At 40.1% G+C, this 20,578-nt stretch overlaps 1 protein-coding gene across 15 annotated transcripts in view; it reads right to left on the bottom strand.

Annotated features, from left to right (window-relative positions):
• Dock10 (dedicator of cytokinesis 10) overlaps positions 1-20,578 on the bottom strand; it is a 186,217-nt gene that overhangs the window by 123,903 nt on the left and 41,736 nt on the right. For all 15 annotated transcript variants that reach the window (XR_005879873.1, XR_005879874.1, XM_013122369.3 and 12 more), the window contains exon 2: positions 11,949-12,068. Coding sequence is in view for 13 of the 15 variants with exons in the window: in XM_013122369.3 (XP_012977823.2) it covers positions 11,949-12,068 (120 nt within the window). In the remaining 2 variants the exon portion in view is untranslated. The remainder of the gene's footprint in view (positions 1-11,948; positions 12,069-20,578) is intronic.

Below are 20,578 nucleotides of genomic sequence, written 5' to 3'. Positions count from 1 at the left end.
CTCTAGGTTCTGGCTTATAATTTTACCAACATGATTGCATCATAGACACCAGCTTCCTTCACTCTGTACACTTTCATGGTTATGTGGTGAAAATGACAGTACCCCTCATGGTGCCAATCACTGATAGCTTTCATGCCACACATTCCCCAAACACAAATGATTCTTCAGAGTTTTTGAGATACAAGCTACAGTTTATATAAACTGGTCCATTGAAGGCATGCTCTTGGATTAGTGACTGAAGCAAATGAAAATCTCAAAACCTACTGTCATCTTAGGAAAAATGGGTATAAGGGAGATCTTGGAGTTCTGCCTTATAAGCTCTTGGGGTTGTAGCCAGCTCTGTTACCAATAGCAGCATTGTGTCCATTATTCCTTTTATCCTAATTTCAGACTTGGGATTTTCTTTAAATTCTCCCTTCCCCCCTGATACAAGTCCCACATAGGAAAACAATTTGGTTGTTTTCATGGCCATAACCTCAACGTTCAGTAGGGTGCTTAAACGGTTATCTGTTGAATTTTTCCTGAGTGTATGTATGTAGTGTATGTTCAGGGTAAGTATGTGTGATTGTTTGCGAGCACATCAGTGTCTCTGCTATGTATGGATGTGGTAAATGGCTCAGTGAGTGTGTGTGTGTATGATTAGTGTAATGCATGAGTGTGTCTATACAGTAACTGTGGGCATGTGGTTGTGGTTACGCATAAGAGTATGCTATTATAGTGTGTGTATATATGCTGTAAGTTTGTGTGCTGTGCATAGGTAATATGTGCATGCTTGCATTGTGTCAATCTGTGTATTCCTGTGCACATGTGAATGCATGTGATATGTGGATATGTTTGTGGGAGTACGCACATGCATATGTACATGGAAAGCATGGGTTTTGACATTGTGAAAGAAGAATGTCACATGAATCTAAGATCATAGGATTAAAAATTATGAAAAACACAGTGTTCCAGATACTCCATTCAGTAAAAGTAATGTTCAACGTAAAACATAGTTACAGGGCGAGCCACCAGACTCCAGAACTTCATGGCATCTATGGACAAGAGGATGTATGAGCTGGGACTGCCAACTTAAACCAAGTGAGGACAAAGAGAGCAAGCGTAGGTCTTGCAGATGAAGCAGAGGACTACAGACAGACCAGGAAGTGGTTGTTTCTGTGGAGGGTGCAGTGAAGCCAGGCTAGAGTTATCTAGATTTTTTTCATTTATACTTCTTTGTACAATTTCCTCCTTCGAGCTGCTTCTTTATTGTTTGTCTCTCTGTGAATACTAACAACTCAGTCTAAACTGAGCCTTGGGGATGATTGTTTAGATTTCAGTGACCCAGGGGTTACTTTCTTCATTTTCAGAAAGCATCACAAATCAAGACTCACATGCTATTACGTCAGTGATCTAGCATAATGAAGGCACACAGATACTTAAGTTAGTAGCCATGTGCAACACACGAAGCTAGAAATCTTTCAATGCATTAAAGGACTCCTGATGCTCTGTGATCACAAAATGCAGTACCCATGATGATCTGTGGTCACAAAATGCTGCTGATGCTTTACTAAATAAGATCACTGTGACTCACTCACACTTGTGAAATCATGTGATAAATCTAGGACATTATTTTGCAAGTTCTGTGCATGTGGAATTATCTTGTCCAACACAAACATCTGCACAAGAGAAGGAACGTGAATACACATGTGTCCACATGCCATGACATACTAATGATCTCAGCATAAAGCTGAAACATTTGTTAAAAAAAAACCAAAAGGCCTCCATGAGGTTAGAACTTTCAAAACTTTGGTACCCATCCACTTGTTTTATATTTGTTTAAAGTGCTTGTGTTGGAACACCAGTAACTTGGTTAAAATAGAAGTATGAAGAATCCTATTTGTTAAGGGTATTAATACATTTAAAAAGAATTTCCTTTCTGAGAAGTTGGTGTTTTCATACCACGACAAATTGCCTTGGCCACAACACACTTCCTGTTCTCTTTAATAAAGCTCTGTTCCGCGATTCGTATAGTTCAGTAGCATGGAACAGATCTGAGACCGCACTGGAGCTCGGCCGAGCTCATCTGGTGGCAATAAGGGGTGTATTGTCAGGCATTTGAAAAGGAAAACTCCTCTTAACTGATGGCCCCAAGCCTGCATTTGCAGTTTTAGACTCACAATATCCAGTGTCTTTGACTGTAGCTCTGTTACTCTCTAGTTCCCTCAATGCTGTACTGGGTAGTTTTTGTGGTTTTGTTTAAGCAGCCATTCTGCTGGCTACAATGACTCTTTGTTGCTCTGTCTTTTGACTATCTACACCTCTTCTAACCTCATAACCTAGATAACCTTCTTTAAATAAAATAATGAGATCACTATTGAGTGACATAATTAATATGCCATAGAACCTATTGTCTTAAAGTGTAAATTTGTATAGATTTTGATCATACTCCGAGTTGGGAAATCATCATCACTATTTAACATGTCTTCATCACACCTCAAGAAACCCTTTATCTCTTAGCAGTCTATACACACTCCCTTCTTCTCAGTATATGGCAACCAGCCACTAGTCTGCTTTCGACGCCTACCTATTCCATTTAAATGGAATCATTATATATTATCCTCTTGGCAAAAGATTCCCACCTACATCAAGTCAGCCGTGCCTACCTGAGTCAATCCATAAACATTGGGCTTTCTCTCAAGATGATGTCATGGGAAGGTTCAGCGGACCCTTACCCAACGTCCATCCACTCCTTCCAGCTATTTGTATGTAACTCAGTTCTAATTGCATATGGTCTATAGGTTTTGCAGACATGCTAGAGGATATTAAGTGGGAGAAATTATGAGGGGGGCTCCATTTATGTGGCCATGGAGAAACCATCATCCATACTGTGTGGAGACTTTCCAAAGCAGTTTCTTTGGAGTCTTCTATACTTTCACTAAACATTTCTCACTCATGGTCTGTAACTGAGCATAATAAATTCATTGGCTCCAAAGGAAAACATGTATAGAATAGTACTTTGTTTTGTCCTTGGGCCTTATGAGGAACGGTTGATGTTACTTCATCTCGCCAGGGAGAATATTCTTACAACAGTGGTCCTTTGTTACTGGTTTAGCATGAGGTATTGAAGGTTCATCCATATTGTATCATCTACCCATATGCCCTTCTCCATTATTGTTGAATATGACAAATTCCTTGTAGCTATTAGTTGGTAGACAGTTTGCTTGTTTCCATTTGGGGGCTATGCTTCTGAACATTTAGATATAAGGCTTTATGTGCATATATATTTTGGGTACAATAAAACACAGAGAGGGGTCTCTACATATTCTCTTTAAAATAAAGAGCTATAATTGCTGGGCTATCCTAATTTTGTTATTTTCATTTATTATTTTTAATTCACATGTATAATTATTCAAACAGGTTTTATTAAAACAATTCCATTTATGTATATTATATACTTTCATCATATTCACCCTCTTTACCACCCTTTGTTATTCTCCCATTTTCCCTTCTGAATTTCTAATGGTTCTCTTTTTATTTCAGATCTTTCTGTCTCTAGATTTCATATGAGAGAAAACATACAATACTTGTCTTTGTGAGACTCATGGCAATGTCCACTTCTAGGCATTTTCTTGGAAATAACATCATCCTATTGTTTGTGATTAAACAACACTACATTGACTTACTAATGGCATCACTCACAGTGAGATCTGAAGAGTTAATACTTATGCCTGACTGGATGCCTCACTTTCTAAGGAAGCATTTGACACACAGAGTATTGTTTTGAAGGATACAATGTGAAAATCAAAGTGCTTACATTTGAATTTTGTCCTCAGTGGCTTACATCCTAGGTCAAGGACCTTCCCATGAGAGGGATGTCATAACTTAGAAATAATTTATTACTTAGCTTTCAAATCACAATAGCAGTGTCCTTGCACAAACATTATGAACCATTTAAAGCTAACATTATGAACCATTTAAAGCTTTCTTTTCACACTCAAAAGTCACAGATTAAAAAGATTTCAGAGTTCTACAAAATATTAAGCTATGTTTCAGATTAAGAAAAAAACAACTCAAGACCTTTGCTTTGTCAATTTAACCATAGCAAGATCTTTGAACTTCCTCTCATAGAATGACCCATGTGGTAAAGCATGGAAGTCCCCAAGTACCAGTCACTTTCAATAGCTAAAAATATACTATGAAAAATGTAAGCTCTTGATCCATGATGAAATCTGTCATTCAGTTTCGACGGTCAGCCAATGACAAGCCCACAATCAACCTGAGTGCCCTTGAACACTGATTCCGAACCACTGCTAAGAAGGTGGACTTGGAGGAGACGATGCAACTTCTGTAGCTGGCTACTTAACCCACTGAACAGAGCAGAGAACTGTGATTTTGGAAGTGGCCCTTCTTACAGCACAAAGTCCAATGATTCAAGTGTAAGCATTGTACCCTATTCATACTGGTGTTCTTGATACTTATGCTTAGCTTACTAAGGAAGTTCTTTTTTTTTTTTGGTTTTACGAGACAGGGTTTCTCTGTATTGTTTTGGAGGCTGTCAGTCCAGCCCGGCCTCGAACTCACAGAGATCTTCCTGCCTCTGCCTCCCAAGTGCTGGGATTAAAGGTGTGCACCACCACCACCCGGCACTAAGGAGGTTCTTAAAGTTGAGCTTCAATAGAGCTCTGTCTAAGTGGGCACTGTCAGACAATAATGCAGACTGCCCATACATACCTCAACTTCATCATTTAAGTGATTCTATCTCAGGCTTTCTGCACGTTTCACACAGCAAGAAAGTCATTTATGGCTCTGTCACCTTCTGTTATGTGATTTTGCCTTAGTTTCTACTTAGACTGAGTCATCAAATATGATTCATTGTGTCCTCGAAACTTTGCTTCAGCTTCCTCTTCCCCCATTCCAACCCTTAACTACTTTACTGAGTCACACATTGATAACCAAGTATATTTTTGGTCTGTCCTATTACAGCCAACTTCCAAATATAAAGATAAAATCAACAGTAGTGAATTTAATGATGAAACTATCCATGTCTTTGAAATCATGGATTAATATATTCATGTACCTTGGTTTTGCATACTACAAGATTATGATGAAAGTAGTATAGAAGTTTAATTCGCAGGAGAGTAATTTCTACCTGGTATGCCAAGAGACAAGGAAAACGCTTCTGGAGAAACATTTTAATTCACTTTTGATAGACCCTTTTGAATATCCATGAACCATACAGTATGTTGGGTACTTGATATACAGATATGAACTAATTTTCTCTTACCTTGTAAGAGAAATCAATCCTGAAGGAGGAGATTACTTTTGCAGTTGTCAGCTGTGTGCCAAGTACTATACTCTGCAGCAGGAGCCTCTAGAAAGAGGATCAAGTTTCTCAGGTTCTTTTTTTAAAGCAATATGTTGATTTGTGTCAAAGAGGAGAGCTTCTTATTAACCTTCATCTCTTTTCATGAAGCAAAGCCAATTACTCTTCCCTTATTAACTCAAGATTTTTATGTCAGAATGGCGTTTGTTTCCTAAGGTTTTCACAGAATTGAAGCTATTTCCTAAATTAACAACGCAAGTTCTTCTGAAATTTATTTTTATTATTTATGTTTTCTTTTCTTTTTTTGTAGCATTTTGTTGAAGCATGATATCATATCCAAAGCTAGAGTTCAGCAATATAGCTAGTTTTGTCTTAGTTGGCGAAGGTTAGAATTTCTAGCACACTACCATGCCCTCCTGAAGTTTACTTGGTTTGCTAGGCTCTGATTTCAGGTCCTCATGTTTATGTGGCAAACGCCTTATCCACGGGGCCATCTTTCAAGTCCCTAAATTTATTGCTGCATTTGCTCTTTGTCAAATACTACCATAGTTGCTGTGCATCTTACAATGATAAGATTCTGGGATTGCTAGGATTGTAATTTGGCGAGAAATGAGTGCCAGCAAGGTGAACAAAGAGCAAGTTTAAAGGAGAGGGTCCAGCTCAGTAGAGGGTACCTGCTTTATGTGCCTGGAGGCCTGGGTATGCCTCCCAGAACCTTTCCATGAAGGTCCAGCTCAGTAGCACAGTACCTGCTTTACACACATGGAAGCCTGGGTTTTCTTCTCAGAACCATGAAGGCAAAAACAAGCAAGCAAGCAAGGAAGCAAGCAAATTTGCAAAAATAGAGATATTTTCAAGTAGCAACCAGTGCTCTAAAGTGAAGAAGGGGGTGTTGTGCAGGAGGAGATTAGGACCTTAAAGATTCTTTAAGTAGGTCACATTTACAACTCAGTCACAGGAACCAGGAGCCAGCCTCATGAAGAGCACAGGTCCTACAGAGGCAAAGCATTTGCTAAGTGTAAGAAAAGAATCAACATCAGGTGCTCTGTGTGGTGACCTAGGGACAGTAGAGGAGACAAGAGCTTGGAGATCCATCAGGAGTCATGGGCCAGGGAGAACAGTGAAGAGTGGGTTGGACAGAGGAAGATTCAAGTAAAGGCATGATATTGTCTGCTTCATGACTCTGAAAGCCTCCATTGAATACTGAATGTGAACGAATCAAAGTATGTCTTATGAAGAAAGCACAAAGACCCCGAAGAAGGTCATTCTGGGGGCCTAGGCCAAAAATGAAGATGGCATCTCATGCCATCAGAGTGAAGAAGCAAGAAGTTCATGCTTACAGTGTAAGAATGTTGTATGGTGAACAAACACTTTCTCTTGGGGGTATCAAATGCCTGAAACAGTTGCTACTTCTTGGTATTCAACCACAGCAATTTCATCAGCCTTACTCTCTCCATATTAGGGCATGAGTTGGTAAGGCACAAGATGCTTGCTTCCCTTGTCAGTCTCACTCCTCTAGGAAGCATTTTTCTATATCCAGTCCCCAGTGGGTGCTGAATAAATATTGATTAAACAAAGCAAGCAATGAATGAATCATGTCCACAGGAAGCGTGGGAGCTTGGAACCATAGAAACGGAGATGTGAACTGGGTCCCCTCATCCGAGGAGCAGGCTCTGATTACTGATGTTTCGAAGGACAGGTGGCAGTTTTAAGATCCTCCATACTCCACCCCTTGAGATTAGTCTGGTCATTTTATTACCACTTCTGCTTGGATGAGTGAAAGCTGTCCGGGCAAACCACAGAGAACCCCAAGTCTCCAGCAGAGTCAAGGAAACGATACATTTTTCAGGAGAATGGTACTTTTTTGGTGGCGAGGAACAATAAGTGACATAGCATGTGAATTGGACCGATGATGGCAGGGGATTTAGAGAAGTTTATATACTCTATATAAAGTCTATATATACTTTATATAGCATGAAAGAACTGATTAGAACAAATACAGTCATATTTGATCACAGCAATGTGTGTTTTGTGTGTGTGTGTGCGCACGCTTGTACATGCATGCATATGTGTGCACGCCATCAAAGGTAAGTTTTTAGGGCTTGTGCTGGTTAGTTTTAACTGTCATTGTGACACAACCTAGAATCCTGTGGGAAGCTTCTTAATGGGAATGATCCACATCAAGGTGGCCTGGGAGATGTCTATGTTGGCATCGATGTCTATTGGTTGTCATTAATTCATATAGAAAAACTCAGTCCATTGCAGGCAGCACTGTTTCATGAGCTGGACCTAAACTGTTCAAGAGTGAAGGAAACTAGTGCATTATAACACAAGCAGCAAGTAAGGACCCATGGATTTATTCTCAGCTCCTGACTGTAGAAGTCATGCGTTGAGTTCCTGCCTTGATGCCCCCACAGAAATGAACTCACCTGAAATTGGATGACAGACAATCCTTCCCTCCACTAGGTTGCCTTTGGTCAGGATATCTTATAACGGCAACAGAAATGAAACTAGAATATTGCCGTATTCTCAAACTTAAACTTCTGCAACCACTTAGAGCCCTGTCTGCACCATGAAAGCCCCTGGCAACCATCAAATGAACTGATACAAGTGCTTGAATCAAAGTTGGTGTACGGACACCAGAGCTCTCATTTCAGATTCTTTTCATGTGCTACCAACTAGATTGTTTTCCCTTCAACTATTTAAATAACAATTCTTAGCTCATGGGACACATAAAAATAGGCAGCACACTACCCGTGGGATCTAGATTTCCAAGCCAAAATGCACAGTCCAAGAATGAGAAAAACAGGGAAGAAAAGAGTGTGGAAAATACGTCAGACTTTTACTAAAAATCCTGGCAATTTTGTACTGATACAGTGTCCAGTACTCCCCACTATCAATATACATGAAAATCCAGCCACTTATAGGAAATGTCATTTTCTGATAATAAGATTAGAGGCCATCGTATATCTCTTGAGTGTACTAATGGGTGCTTTTCTCCCAGCTAGCCTGTGGTATCTTCCAAGCCCCATTACATGTCTTCCACAAAGACGCTGCATGTGTTGTTAATATTAAACTCTAGTCATTTATTCTAGGAACATTTCAATGTCTCACAGCTTGTATTTAGAAAAAGATATGAAAGCTAAAGCCTTCTCATTCTTGGACAACTTTGTCTTAGACTACTCTCCGAGCAGCCTTACCCATCTGACCTGAGAGTCATTTCAACTTTACCCCTGCTCTTCTATCAGCCCAGAATAGTCCTTCCTTGGCTTTTAGTGTGTTTGGTCCTCCTTGAGAAATCAGAGCTCAGCTCAAATGTCACTTACAGGGACTGTCCAACTACCCAGTCTAATTCAGTTCTTCTAGGGACTCCGTTTCCATCACATTGTCCCATTTCTTTATTTTATAAAATAATCTTTATTTCAAATTAATTTGTGAATCGGTTTTCTTTTCCTCACATAGCAGTAAGATGATCACTGTCCTTAGAACCAAGACATTTCTGTTCAATAACTTCTGCCTCTTAATTCCTAAAACGATGCTTAACATTCAGTATTCTATATCTCATTCTTATTTAAAGAAGGGAAATACTTAGGGGTTAGGGATGTGTGATAGAATGGCGTGGTTAAACTGTGCCAGTGTTTCCTCTGAGGGTATGGAAAGTGGCTGTGGGGATGAAGTAGGCTGGGGTAGGAGATGAGGAAACTCCTTGTGGGAGTATATTTTCTCCTCCCTCTATATGCATTCTGGGACTTAAAACTCTGGTCCTTAGGCTTTACTCACTGAGCCATCTAGTTGGCCCTACAACTTCATTATGGAGGCAATAAGGAACCACACAAGGGCTTTGAACAGGCACATAATAAAACAGTCTTGTGAACTGACTGACCGAAATGATCACATTGGAAAAATAGAGCAATATGCTATTGTAGGATCTGTTTATACTGCGAAGGATGGCAAAGGTAAAAAAAAAGTCAGAGACAATGTTTAAATGGAACTGAAAAGATGACAAAAATGGAGGTCAATTCAGAACACATGTGAAGTCCAGTCGTGCTTCCCCATGCTCTTTCTGAGATGGGAAGACACTCAAAATGGTGCTTGGCATAGTTATGGATGACAGAGCTGGATGAAAAGATGTTCCAAGGTTCATGAATTTTGGTGCTGTCTGACAGAAAGCCTTTTGGGTAGGTTTACCCCCAGGCTGAAGAATCAAAATAAGGATGTGGAATTTAAAAAAGAAGAAGAAGGTAGTTCAACTTCCAGTTGCAGTTCAAGCCCCAGTGCCCAGTCCAACCACAGAAATGAGATCTACAGAGATAAATCTTTCTTAAAATGTTTCAAGTAGGAGTCATTTTAAAACACTGAAAAATAGAGTAAAAGGATTACTTCTCTTTTGTCCACACTTGCCTCTTTTCTTCCACTGTTTTCCATACTTGGAACAGAGAAGTATTAACTTTGTCTCCTCTATAATTGTTTGCATTCCATCAGACACAGACTTCATGCATCTCAGGCAAGCCTTCTATCAACTTAGCTACATCCACAAACCTATCCATTTTCATGTAATTTCTGTTAGTATTCAGGCATCTATACTAACCTGCTCTTGGGGTTCTGACAAGATATGCCCTCAGCTGCAGCCACTAAGAGTATCACTTGTGCACATTCACTGCCCACCTCCCATTTTTCTCTCTTTCTCTTTCTGCTTCTCTGTCTCTGTCTCTCCCCTGTCTATCTGTATACTCCTCTCTTCTTTTCTGTTGGTCCTGTCCCCAGAGGCTGGTCTCCCCTATCCCCTCCCCCCTTTTCCCATTCACTTTCCCTAAATTAAAAAAACCCTCCACCCAAGCTCTGTCACATGGCATCTTTCTCTCACATGCTACTTCTTAAAATTACAACAACTTGTTTTTCCTAACTCCATGAAGGAAGAAAACAAAACAAAACAAAATTCGAAGCCAGAAGTCAACCAGATCTGTTCCCAAAGGTTAGAGGGGCTATTGAAGCTGTGTTAGTAAAATGTGGAAATTGAGATCTATACTCCCCAAGAGAGAAATTCAGGGGCAGAGCCTGCTCTGCAGGGGTACCCTCCAGCTGTCTTTTCATATGCAAGGTTGAAGTCTGAGATGTCTGAGACTGCCTTTGCTTTAGGAGACAAATGGAAAAGGTTACCGCTGCCTAGGGCAGCCTCTGTTTGCAGAGGTGTTCTCTTAACAATGTGTCAATGCTCCAGGTGACTACAGGTAACATAATCTAGTACTTGGGGCACACTAGTGTTCATCATCCACAATGTCATCCTTCTTAACTTCAATATTAACTTCTTTTCCTTCTCTCTCAGTCTATCTCACTGACCTGGATCTGATACTAGGCTGCCCACCCAGCTGCTAGATACTTCTGTTTCTCCCTCCAGCATTGGGATTACAGGGGTGTGTCACTGCATCAGACTTTTTAATGTAGGTTCTGGAGGAATGGAATCAGGTCCTTTATGCTTATGTGTCAAGTTCTTTTCTAACTAGGAGGGCTAGCTCCCTCCCTTTCATTCATTCTCTCCACTAACTTCAAGAGCATCTTATGTGTATACTGTCCTAAAGGGAACATATGTCACACCATAGATCATTCCAGGAAGATGCTCTTGCTTTGACCCCAAGATTTGAATACAGGCCAACAAAGATTCATGGTGGTTTTAATGAAGTTGGGATGTAATATATGAGAGAATAATGAATGAGTTAGTTAATATAAAAATAATCTCCTCTTTTGTACCAACAGAATTTTACTTTTCCATATGGTTGATTTCTACTTCTCAGAAGCTTCTCGTTAGAAATAGTCTCAGGAAAGAAGTACTCTAAGTCAAAGGAAGGCATGGTAGGAGCTTTGGACATTGACAGGAAAATGAACACCAAGTAGACTCAGGCAGCACCGTGTACTGCTCTGGGTCTGTGCGTCCACTGTTGAGCCTCACTCTTACTCTTCCAAGCTGGGGAAGCAGTGGGCCTATACTATGGCTGGAAATGGCCTTCTGCTGCTATAATGGGAAACAGAGTGGTCACAGAAAGAAGGTGTTATAAAATATTAGTTAAAGATGTGTTACATTTGTTTACGATGTGGAACATTCGTTTTAATTTTGCAAAGATGTGTTGCATTCTTTTATGTTTCATATGTTTAACTCTGTGAAACTGTGTTACTCTGCCTGACTAAAACACCTGATTGGCCTACTAAAGAGCTGAAGGGTAGGAGAAATAAATAGATAGGGTAGCAGATAGGGAGAATAAACAGGAAGAGAAATCTAGGCTCAAAAAAAAGGAGAGGAGGGAGAAGTGACAATAGGAGAAGGACAGGAGGACACCAGGGGCAGTTACCCAGTCACACAGTCAGCCACAGAATAAGAAGGAAAGAAAGATATATGGAATACAGAAAGGTAAAACGTCCAGAGGTAAATCATACAAGAAGAGAAGCAGGATAGTTTAAGTTAGAAAATCTGGCTAGAAACAAGAAAAACTAAGGCTGGGCATCCACAAGTAGGAACAAATCTCTGTGTGTTTATTTAGGACTGGGTGTCAGGCCTCCAAAAAGTAAAAGAAAAACACATTCAAGAAGGCTTCACTTTCTGAATCTATGTGGAAAGACCCCTGCTAGTTTTAAAGGCCTCAAGGAGACTTACTGAGAAGTCATCACTGGGAAAGAACAGAAGATCTTGAAGAGGATCATTCCGATGGGTCTTTTCAAGTTCTTCAATGACGGTTTCATAATCCAAAGGCTCCAAAAGTCTGGGCTTTTCCTGCTGTGGGAAAAATAAAGCAAAACAAAGTCGAGTTAACTGTTAAGTATATCATCTTGCTTCTCTGTGACTGCTTCAGTTTCAATTTTTAGCTGTCACTGAGGCGTTGACATCATACAGTCCTTCCAATTCGGTTTCACACAGCCTCCAGGAATTTGGGACGAAACCACATAACCCCCTAGAGATTATTTCCCGAGCTGAAATAAAGTGAGGGGACCCTAAAATACCTGACAGCTCCCTGAGTAATTCAAGCTGCTTGTACTGATGGGGGTGCAGTAGATGTTCATGTAGACGTGACCTTTTCTACATTAGGAAGAGCTGCTTACTCAGGACAGTGCTACAACAATGGTCAGTGCTTCTGCTGAATCGCGTTCTTTCTGAGTTCTACTTAGGTCAGTTTGCAAACGCTGGCACCCTGCTAGGAAGCAAACTACTTCAGGCTGACTTTGCTGTCATTGAAGCAAGGATCTCCTGTCAGGATTAATTGCTTGTCTCTGAGCTTCTTTGCCTCAACAGAGAGAAGTTGGGTCAGTCTCTAACAGGATAAAGCAACACTGTGCTGAAGATGGGTGAGGCTGAAATAAAGCACAAATAATCACTAGGTATTGAAATCCTGAACCCAACAGAAGCTGCAAACCCTCTGAGAAACCTCCCCATAGTGAGAAAAAGAAGGCTAGAGGGAGAAGCTATGTGTCACTACAGAGGTGATGTGTTTGTTCCACACCATACATGGATCATCAGCTGAGAAAAATGGGGCTCTTTCGTGAAGAAATTAAAAAACCAGTATTACAAAACGGAAGCCCCCAGACACAATAAAAGGAGTTCCCTAATGCTTTGATGAAGTATTCACGCAAATGAAATGAAAAGACTCTGCTGTTCTTGGGTGTGTCTGGGGGTTGGGCTCCTAGAAGTGTGAAAGATCACCATGAAACCCAGATGCTAAAGTGATCCTATAAATATTAATGCCACTAGCAGCTGCCCTATTCATTTCCTAGCCTCCCACTGGATACCCCACCTGGGTAAAGCATGGTCCCCCAAATTTTCATCAATGTTTTAAAAACTGCTAATGGGCTTCTTAAAATAGCAGTCAATATTGGTTTTGATGATTTTGCAAATAACACAAACAGCAAAATGTAAAGATCACGGGCCAATAGTAAAGATACCCATCCATTTCCTGGATTAAGAGACAAACAAACAATCACAACATTATTAAATGGGTAAATAAACTGACAAGGTGAGTGTTCTTTCTGGAAGGGCTGTCAACAAACTGGTTGGGCCTGTCAACAATCTGGCTGCTCCTAGGGCATTTGAAGAAGAGGAGTTGAGTTGCCTGACACAGTCTGTTTTGTAACAGTGGTGTAAAACACAGCACACTTGGGTTAGAGTTTACAGAGGCTCTGTGGGAGTTTGGAGATTCTTCCTAGGTTGGCTGCATCTCGATGCTTTTCCATTCACACTTACTTTTGGTTCAAAAATTCCTTATTTCCCAGGCAAAAGCTCACTTCAATGACCACAGATAGAGAAGGATTGTGTGTTCAGTGTATGCATATGTGTGTATGCACGTGTAAGGATGAATGCTGGAGACTGATGTCAGCATCTCCCTACATCACCATCAACCTTAGTTTTCAAGACAGAATTGTTCAGTGAGCCTAGCGGTCACTCTCTTGGCTAGACTGGATGGCCAGCAAGCTCCCAAGACCCTCCTGCTTCTGTCTCCTCATTTCTAAGGTTAAAGACAGGTGGCAAGAGTGCTGGGAATTCAACACAGGTCCTCAGGCTTCAGCAACAAGCACTTTGCCCACTAAGTCATCTCCTGAGGTCCATCTTAAAAGTGGCCTCAAATGTGTATTAGCAGGGCAGTCCCAGGTCTCAGTTTTTTTGTATATTATCCCTGGTCTTGACACAACCTGAACTTATGTGAAAAATTACCTTTTTGGAACTTCAAAACATAAAACAATTATTCCTCTCTCTTTTTCTCCCCCCCCTCTCTCTCTCTGTCTGTCTTTCTCTCTCTTTCCTCACATGACTATGTAAGTATGAAACATATATAATCAAAACAAAACTGTATGAAGAAACCCAGAAGAAAGCTCTAATCTTTGCCATAGACTGGGTGGCTTATTTATAGCCCTTTCCTTCACAAGTATGTAATGCTGGCCAGTGCTCACTGCAATGGCCCATGTAGTGTCTGTTAGCCCTCTGTCATTTTCCTTTCTCACCCCAGTGTAAACAGGAGTGCATGAGTGTGAGTGTATTGCAACCCAGGGGCTTAAAGAGAAACGACATGTCAGGAGTGGGCTTCTACAGTCTTGCTCCGTTGTTTAAATGTTGTGTCTCATTAGTTCCAAACTTAAAAGTTAACTAAGAAAATAGGCTAAGGGGTTGGTTTACTTACATAAAGTACTTGCCTTGCAAGCACTAGGTCCTGAGTTTGATTTCCCAGAACCCATGTTAAAAGTGTTGGGCATATGGTGTTTGCCCACTTGTCATCTCAGCACCAGAGCAGCAGGGACATGAGGATCCTTGGTGCTCACTGGCCATGTCTATCCTAGTTGTTGAGTCCTGGTGAAAGACCTTGTGTTAAAGGAGATGCTTAGCATTCCTGAGGATCACATCTGAGGTTGCTCTGTATCCTTCACACGCACAGGCAATATGTTCATATACCCCTGCACACAGACGCATGCATACGTGTTCATATACACCTATACATATGCACACAATACATATTCCTATGCACCTCCACTCATGCGCACATATTCCTGTACACCTGCACATGTGTTCCTATACACCCCCACACAGTTGCACCCCCTACAAAGCATAAAGAAGAAATGGGAGGCAAAATGATCCTTTAAAGAAGACTTTTCACTGAAAGGCAAACTAGCTAAAGTTAGTTGTGTTCGAATTACTACAATAGTCAGGCACATCAGAGTTCCAGAGCCTAAGGTTATTGATACAACAAATTACAAACCAAACCACAAACTGTTCTTGATATATCAGTAAAAGGTATGGACTACAAACACTTGGAAAGATAAATTTTTATGTATCTGGCTCAACCTATGACCCATCAGGGAACTCATGAATGATATCCCCCAGGCCTTTCCTATTTTAGATATTGTATTGAAATTATTTTGACATGAGGAAATCTCAAGTCCTGAATATCTTCCTATTAAGCTTTGACTGGGGTATATATTAGTAAACTTTTGTCTTTCCAGGGATTTTATTAATGAGTGATATCCCACTTTTTTGTGTTTTTGCATATTAATTTAGCAAGTAAGTTGCATTGAGGTGGCAAGAGACACAGCTTAGTTGGCAGAACATTTGCTGAGTATGTGCGAGGCCATGAATTCCACTCTTAGTATCGTATAAACTGGATGTGGTGATACACACCTATAATTCTAGCACTTAGGAGATAGAGATACAAGGAACAGGAGTTCAAAGTCATCCTAAGCTAGGTTGGTGAGTTCAAAGCCATCAGGGATGGTGGGATCAGTTCTTTTCCCACTCTTGTTCTCTGCAGAGTCACTGAGTGGATCTGGGAACCAAGCAGCATCGATTTATGGTGTTAACAAGGATCGAGCTGTCCCTTCTGAATTTAATGGGCCTGTTTCTTTTGGAAATACACCAAGTGGGATAAGGTATGTGCCAAGATTACCCTGAATTGGATTGCATTTTTACTCTTACTCTTTCTCTCAAATGAGCAATGAATTTCATTAGCTATTGTAAAGTCACCATGCCTGGGAAAGGCACCCACCAGCACCTGTTATTTTGGAGCATGGGGATGTTGTGCCACAGTGGTAACAGCCCCATTCTTCTTAAATTCTGTTAAGAGATTTGCTTGTTGTGAGACCTCAAATCCACAGTTCTCTTCCAAGTCAACTTCACAGAAGAAGAATGGGCTCCTGACACAATTAACAAAAGCTTTCTTCCTCTGTAGTTAGCCACAATGTCTAATGGTATGCTAACAAAGTGTCTAAGCCCCAGAGTGGGGAAGCTGCCATCTTGGTAACAGTCCAGGCTGTCAAGACTGTTCAATTGGCATGGAACAAGTGGACTGATTGTGTCTTAACTGGAGGTTTTAATTTCTAGTAAAGGATAGTATCACAAAAAAAATCTCCATTTCATTCCAGCAATTCAGAATCAGCTGGTGAAGAATGACATTGAAGAAAGTATTTGAAATATATTACCCTTAATGGCCACATGACTGAATTGCCAACCTTTCTCCAGAAGAAAAGTACAGTCCAATTAGAAATTAACCTAGACTATTTAGGCTTGTTTTTAAAGCAAAGTTCAAAGTCTATGGGGAGATATGGTTGGTTATAGGCTTTCTATGAAAAAAAAAACAGTGAGAATGCCTGACTCACCCTTATGGGCTGTGAGACTATGGGCATAGTGATTAAATCCTCATGCCTTAGTTTATATATGTGTACAATGACTTAGTAGGGGCCACCTTGGGAGATGAAATGATGTTTTCCTTCTTATAATAATATTCATCTATAAGACTGCCTATCCATGGGGCCTAGGCCTTGCCCAGGATGATATGACAGACTTTGGAGATCCCCCATGGAGGGCATCACCCTCCCTGGGAAGCAGAGTGGGGATTGGGTAGGTGTTGTCGGGGTTAGTGGGGAGTGGAGGAGGAGAGGAGGGAGAGGGAGCTGGGATTGACATATGAAGCAAGGTTGCTTCTAATTTAAATTTTTTTGTTGTTGTTGTTTTTGTTTTTTTTTATTTTATTTTCCAGTTTAAATTTAGATAAGACACAAGGTTGCTTCACAAAGTCAGTTCCAGGTCCCTCTCCCATTCCCTCCCCTCCTCCCGTGCCCTCCCCCCAAACCCCCCCCCGTTATACCCTCATTTCCCCAGGGAGGGTGAGGCCCTCCATGGGGGTGTGCATAGTCTGTCATTTCATTTCATATAGGGCAGGGCCCAGACCCTTCCCCAAGAGTTCAGGGTGAGAGTGCACCTCACATTGAAGAGAAAAATATATAGTATAATAGAAAACATGAAAAAAAAAGACTTTTTGCTGAGTGTTAAGTAGATAAAGACTGACTTGTAGTTTTTACTACATGCAAACTGAAAGCACCCGTAATGTGTATAGGACACACCCAGTAAACAAGTGTTCCATAATTAAGCATATATCCCTTCATCCAGATCCAGGGGTAACCTAGATTCTATCTGAGAGGAATAAGCACACATAAAGTCCAATATATATGTGAGGATATCTTTGCAACATTATCTTTCTTACAAGATGGAGAAACGTCATTGAAGGATGACAAGAAAGGTAGGTAGTATTATGGTGGCCATGCCTAACCAGGGAAGACATTAAATTATAGCCTTTCTTTTTTACTTTTTGGTTATTTTCGAGACAGGATTTTTCTGTATTGTTTTGGAGCCTGTCCTGGAACTCGCTCGGTAGACCAGGCTGGTCTCGAACTCACAGAGATTTGTCTGCCTCTGTCTCCCGAGTGCTAGGATTAAAGGAGTGTGCCACCAACACTCGGCTAAAGTATAGCCTTTCAAAGGAGATAATTTTCAAGAATCGTGGGTAATGGAGAAAGATACAAATGTGTAAGGAGCACTAGAAAGGACATTAAGACTAGGAGAGTATCTGGAATAAATCAGTGGAGAACTATGTGAACATGCCATGGGTTTACCAAATTCTTCATTGCTTCTCCAGAGTTAGTTTGCATATAATTGATCTTTTGTTGTTCAAAACTGGAGTAAAGTAAGGTTGGTGATCAAGTTTTGCTACAGAAAGAAGGACAAAGAAATGTACTGTCTCAGAATGTGAACATTACAAGGTAATCTTGATGATATTTCTGTATCTACACACAAGATCAAAACTGAAACCTATACTACCTGAACTTCTAAGACATAGTTAGGTTGCCAGGGCATGGTCTGATTAGGAAATTAAGAGAGATGAAGCCTATGAAACACTTATTAAAGATGTTTCTTTCTCAATTTTATAATAAAACAAGAATTCCTTATTTATTATTGTTTATAAGAATGAGAATAAATATTATATAATAGAGTAACTTCACAAGCCTTTAAAACTAGAAAGAAACTAATTATTTACATAAATTCAAACATCATTAGCCTACTGCATTTGGGTGGTACTGTAATATTCAGGATATTTTTTATGTTTTTGGATGAACATGTGTTGCTTTCATCATACTAAAAGGATGAACTTGAGTTTTCAAAAGAATCAAGCCTTCATTAAACGCTGGGGAGTTATTTGATTTTAAAATTGTTTACCCTTTGAAAATCCACCAGAGAGGAAGCCCAGAAATATCACAGTGGGGCTTCACATAGAAAATTCAACCACTAACAGATTCAAGTAATTACAACAAAAGATACACAAAACACTGGGGAAAAGAGACCAGAGAAAATAATTACAGATTGGGCATGTGGTTCTAGAAGCTCATGCCAGCCAAACAGAGAGGTACAATTAGCGACTTAATAACTGAACTATTTTTAGCTTAGTAGGGAGCCACAAACATCTGGTGAGTTACTTAAACACTATCCTGAAATGGTGCTTGTGCAAAGGATTCCAGTTGGAAACTAGTGGGAAGTTTAGAATCTTGGCTGAAGTTAACCAAGGTGGATAAAAGGTGAAGATCAAGGAGATATATGCCAGCATGGTAGATGAATCACTAGACACCAGCAAAATACAGACTTGTTTTATTTGAAAATTATCTTACCCAGAAACTTATTCCCAAATAAAGTCCCAACAAAACAATTATACCAAGAACACGAAGCTCTTCATTTATCAATATTTCCATTAAATATTGAAAATGAATGATTCTAATCAAAGTAAGAGAAGTAATAAAGACAAATTAAAAGGGAACAGGTGTCCCTGTATATCTCTTAAATCAAGTAAGGCTGCTTCATGCCCTTTAGGAAAAGGAAGGTGAACCTTATAAGTATGCCTATTAGTAATTCAACTTGTCTTCCAAAGTCTGCCTTTTGTTTACTCTGAGAAACACCATAGGAAATGTTTTTTGCTTTTATATTTTCAGATCACAAGACAATGAACTAATTTAGAATTGGATTTATGTTAACTCTTTAGCTTCATAAGTACAAATTTCCAGAGAAAAATCAATGTTGTAAAAATTATGCTTTGAATCTCATTCTATAGCTCTAACTTCCATAAACACCAGTGAATCTGTCCACTGTAAGGAGCTGTTTGGAAAAGGGTGACAGAATCAGGAAAAGTGGGACAGTGTCTGCATTCAAACCTTTGTATTTGTAGACTACATATGCAAAAATTGGAAGTGTAATCAGGGGAAATGAGCCTTTGGAACTTTCTAAATCACTCTAGTTATGTTGTTCTATGGTAGCTATTCCTGCTTCTTATTAAACCCTGGTCTTTCTATGCTGTGTTTGAGAAGTTTCATGGTCTTTCTGTGTCAGACTGTATATCCTGTGATGCTACTTGGGACTTACCAGTCTTCTTTGACTGGTTCCCCCCCCACACACACCATTTCTACATATTTGAATCTTTACTCTCATATCCTGTCATTTACGGTCACAACATTAACATCATATATCAATGCCCTTTTGTGAGGGTATGTAACTAATATATGACTAATATAACTATTGACTAATATTTCATATTGACATAGAAAAACAAGCAAAAGTAAAGTTTACTTTAGGACCAGTAGAGTAAGCTCTATTAGCACCCAAGAGAATTCAGGATTCAAAGCTAACAGCTCTCAGTGACTGGCTATTTAGAGGAATCACAAAATAATCATAATCATAATCATAAACTTTATTATTTTGAGCTGATTAGAGCACTTTATAAACAACATGGTGGTCAAATAACTTCAGTGTTTAGCTGGCAAGATGGCTCAGTAGTGAAGAGTACTGGTTGTTCTTCCAGAGGACCCACGTTCAATTTTTAACATCTATATTGTAGCTAATAATGGTCTGTAACTCCAGTTCCAGGGGATCCAATACACTCTTCTGGCCTCTGTAGGCACTGTTTACATGGGGTGCATGTAGGTAAAACACCAATGCACGTAAAACAAAAGAATGAACTTCAGTGTTATCAAGATAACAAACTAGCAGGGCATGGTGGTACACACCTATAGTCCCAGCACTTGGAAGGCTGGTGGATTTCTGTGAGTTCTAGGCCAGCCTGGTCTATATAGTACGTTCTAAGACAGCCAGAGCTACATAATGAAAGACAGACAGAGAGAGAGAGAAAGAAAGAGAGAGAGAGAGACAGAGACAGAGACAGAGAGACAGAGAGAGACAGAGAGACAGAGACAGACAGAGACAGAGACAGATAGACAGAGAGAGGGAGAGAGACAGAGAGATAGAAAGACAGACACACAGAGAGGCAAATTTCTTAGAAGAAATAAAATGTTTAAATGAACAAGCATTCTTTAGATGCTAACAGAACCCAGGACTCTTTGGCTTTAACGTGATTGGAATGGAGCCAACTTCTACACTATTCGTGTTAAAAACAAATGGGAAGATTAGAGAGGGCCCTCACAGCTGCATCTATGGCC

Source organism: Mesocricetus auratus, unplaced genomic scaffold, assembly GCF_017639785.1.
Source record: "Mesocricetus auratus isolate SY011 unplaced genomic scaffold, BCM_Maur_2.0 Super-Scaffold_100010, whole genome shotgun sequence".
Classification (NCBI taxonomy): domain Eukaryota; kingdom Metazoa; phylum Chordata; class Mammalia; order Rodentia; family Cricetidae; genus Mesocricetus; species Mesocricetus auratus.
This window is presented reverse-complemented; position numbering and strand designations above follow the sequence as displayed.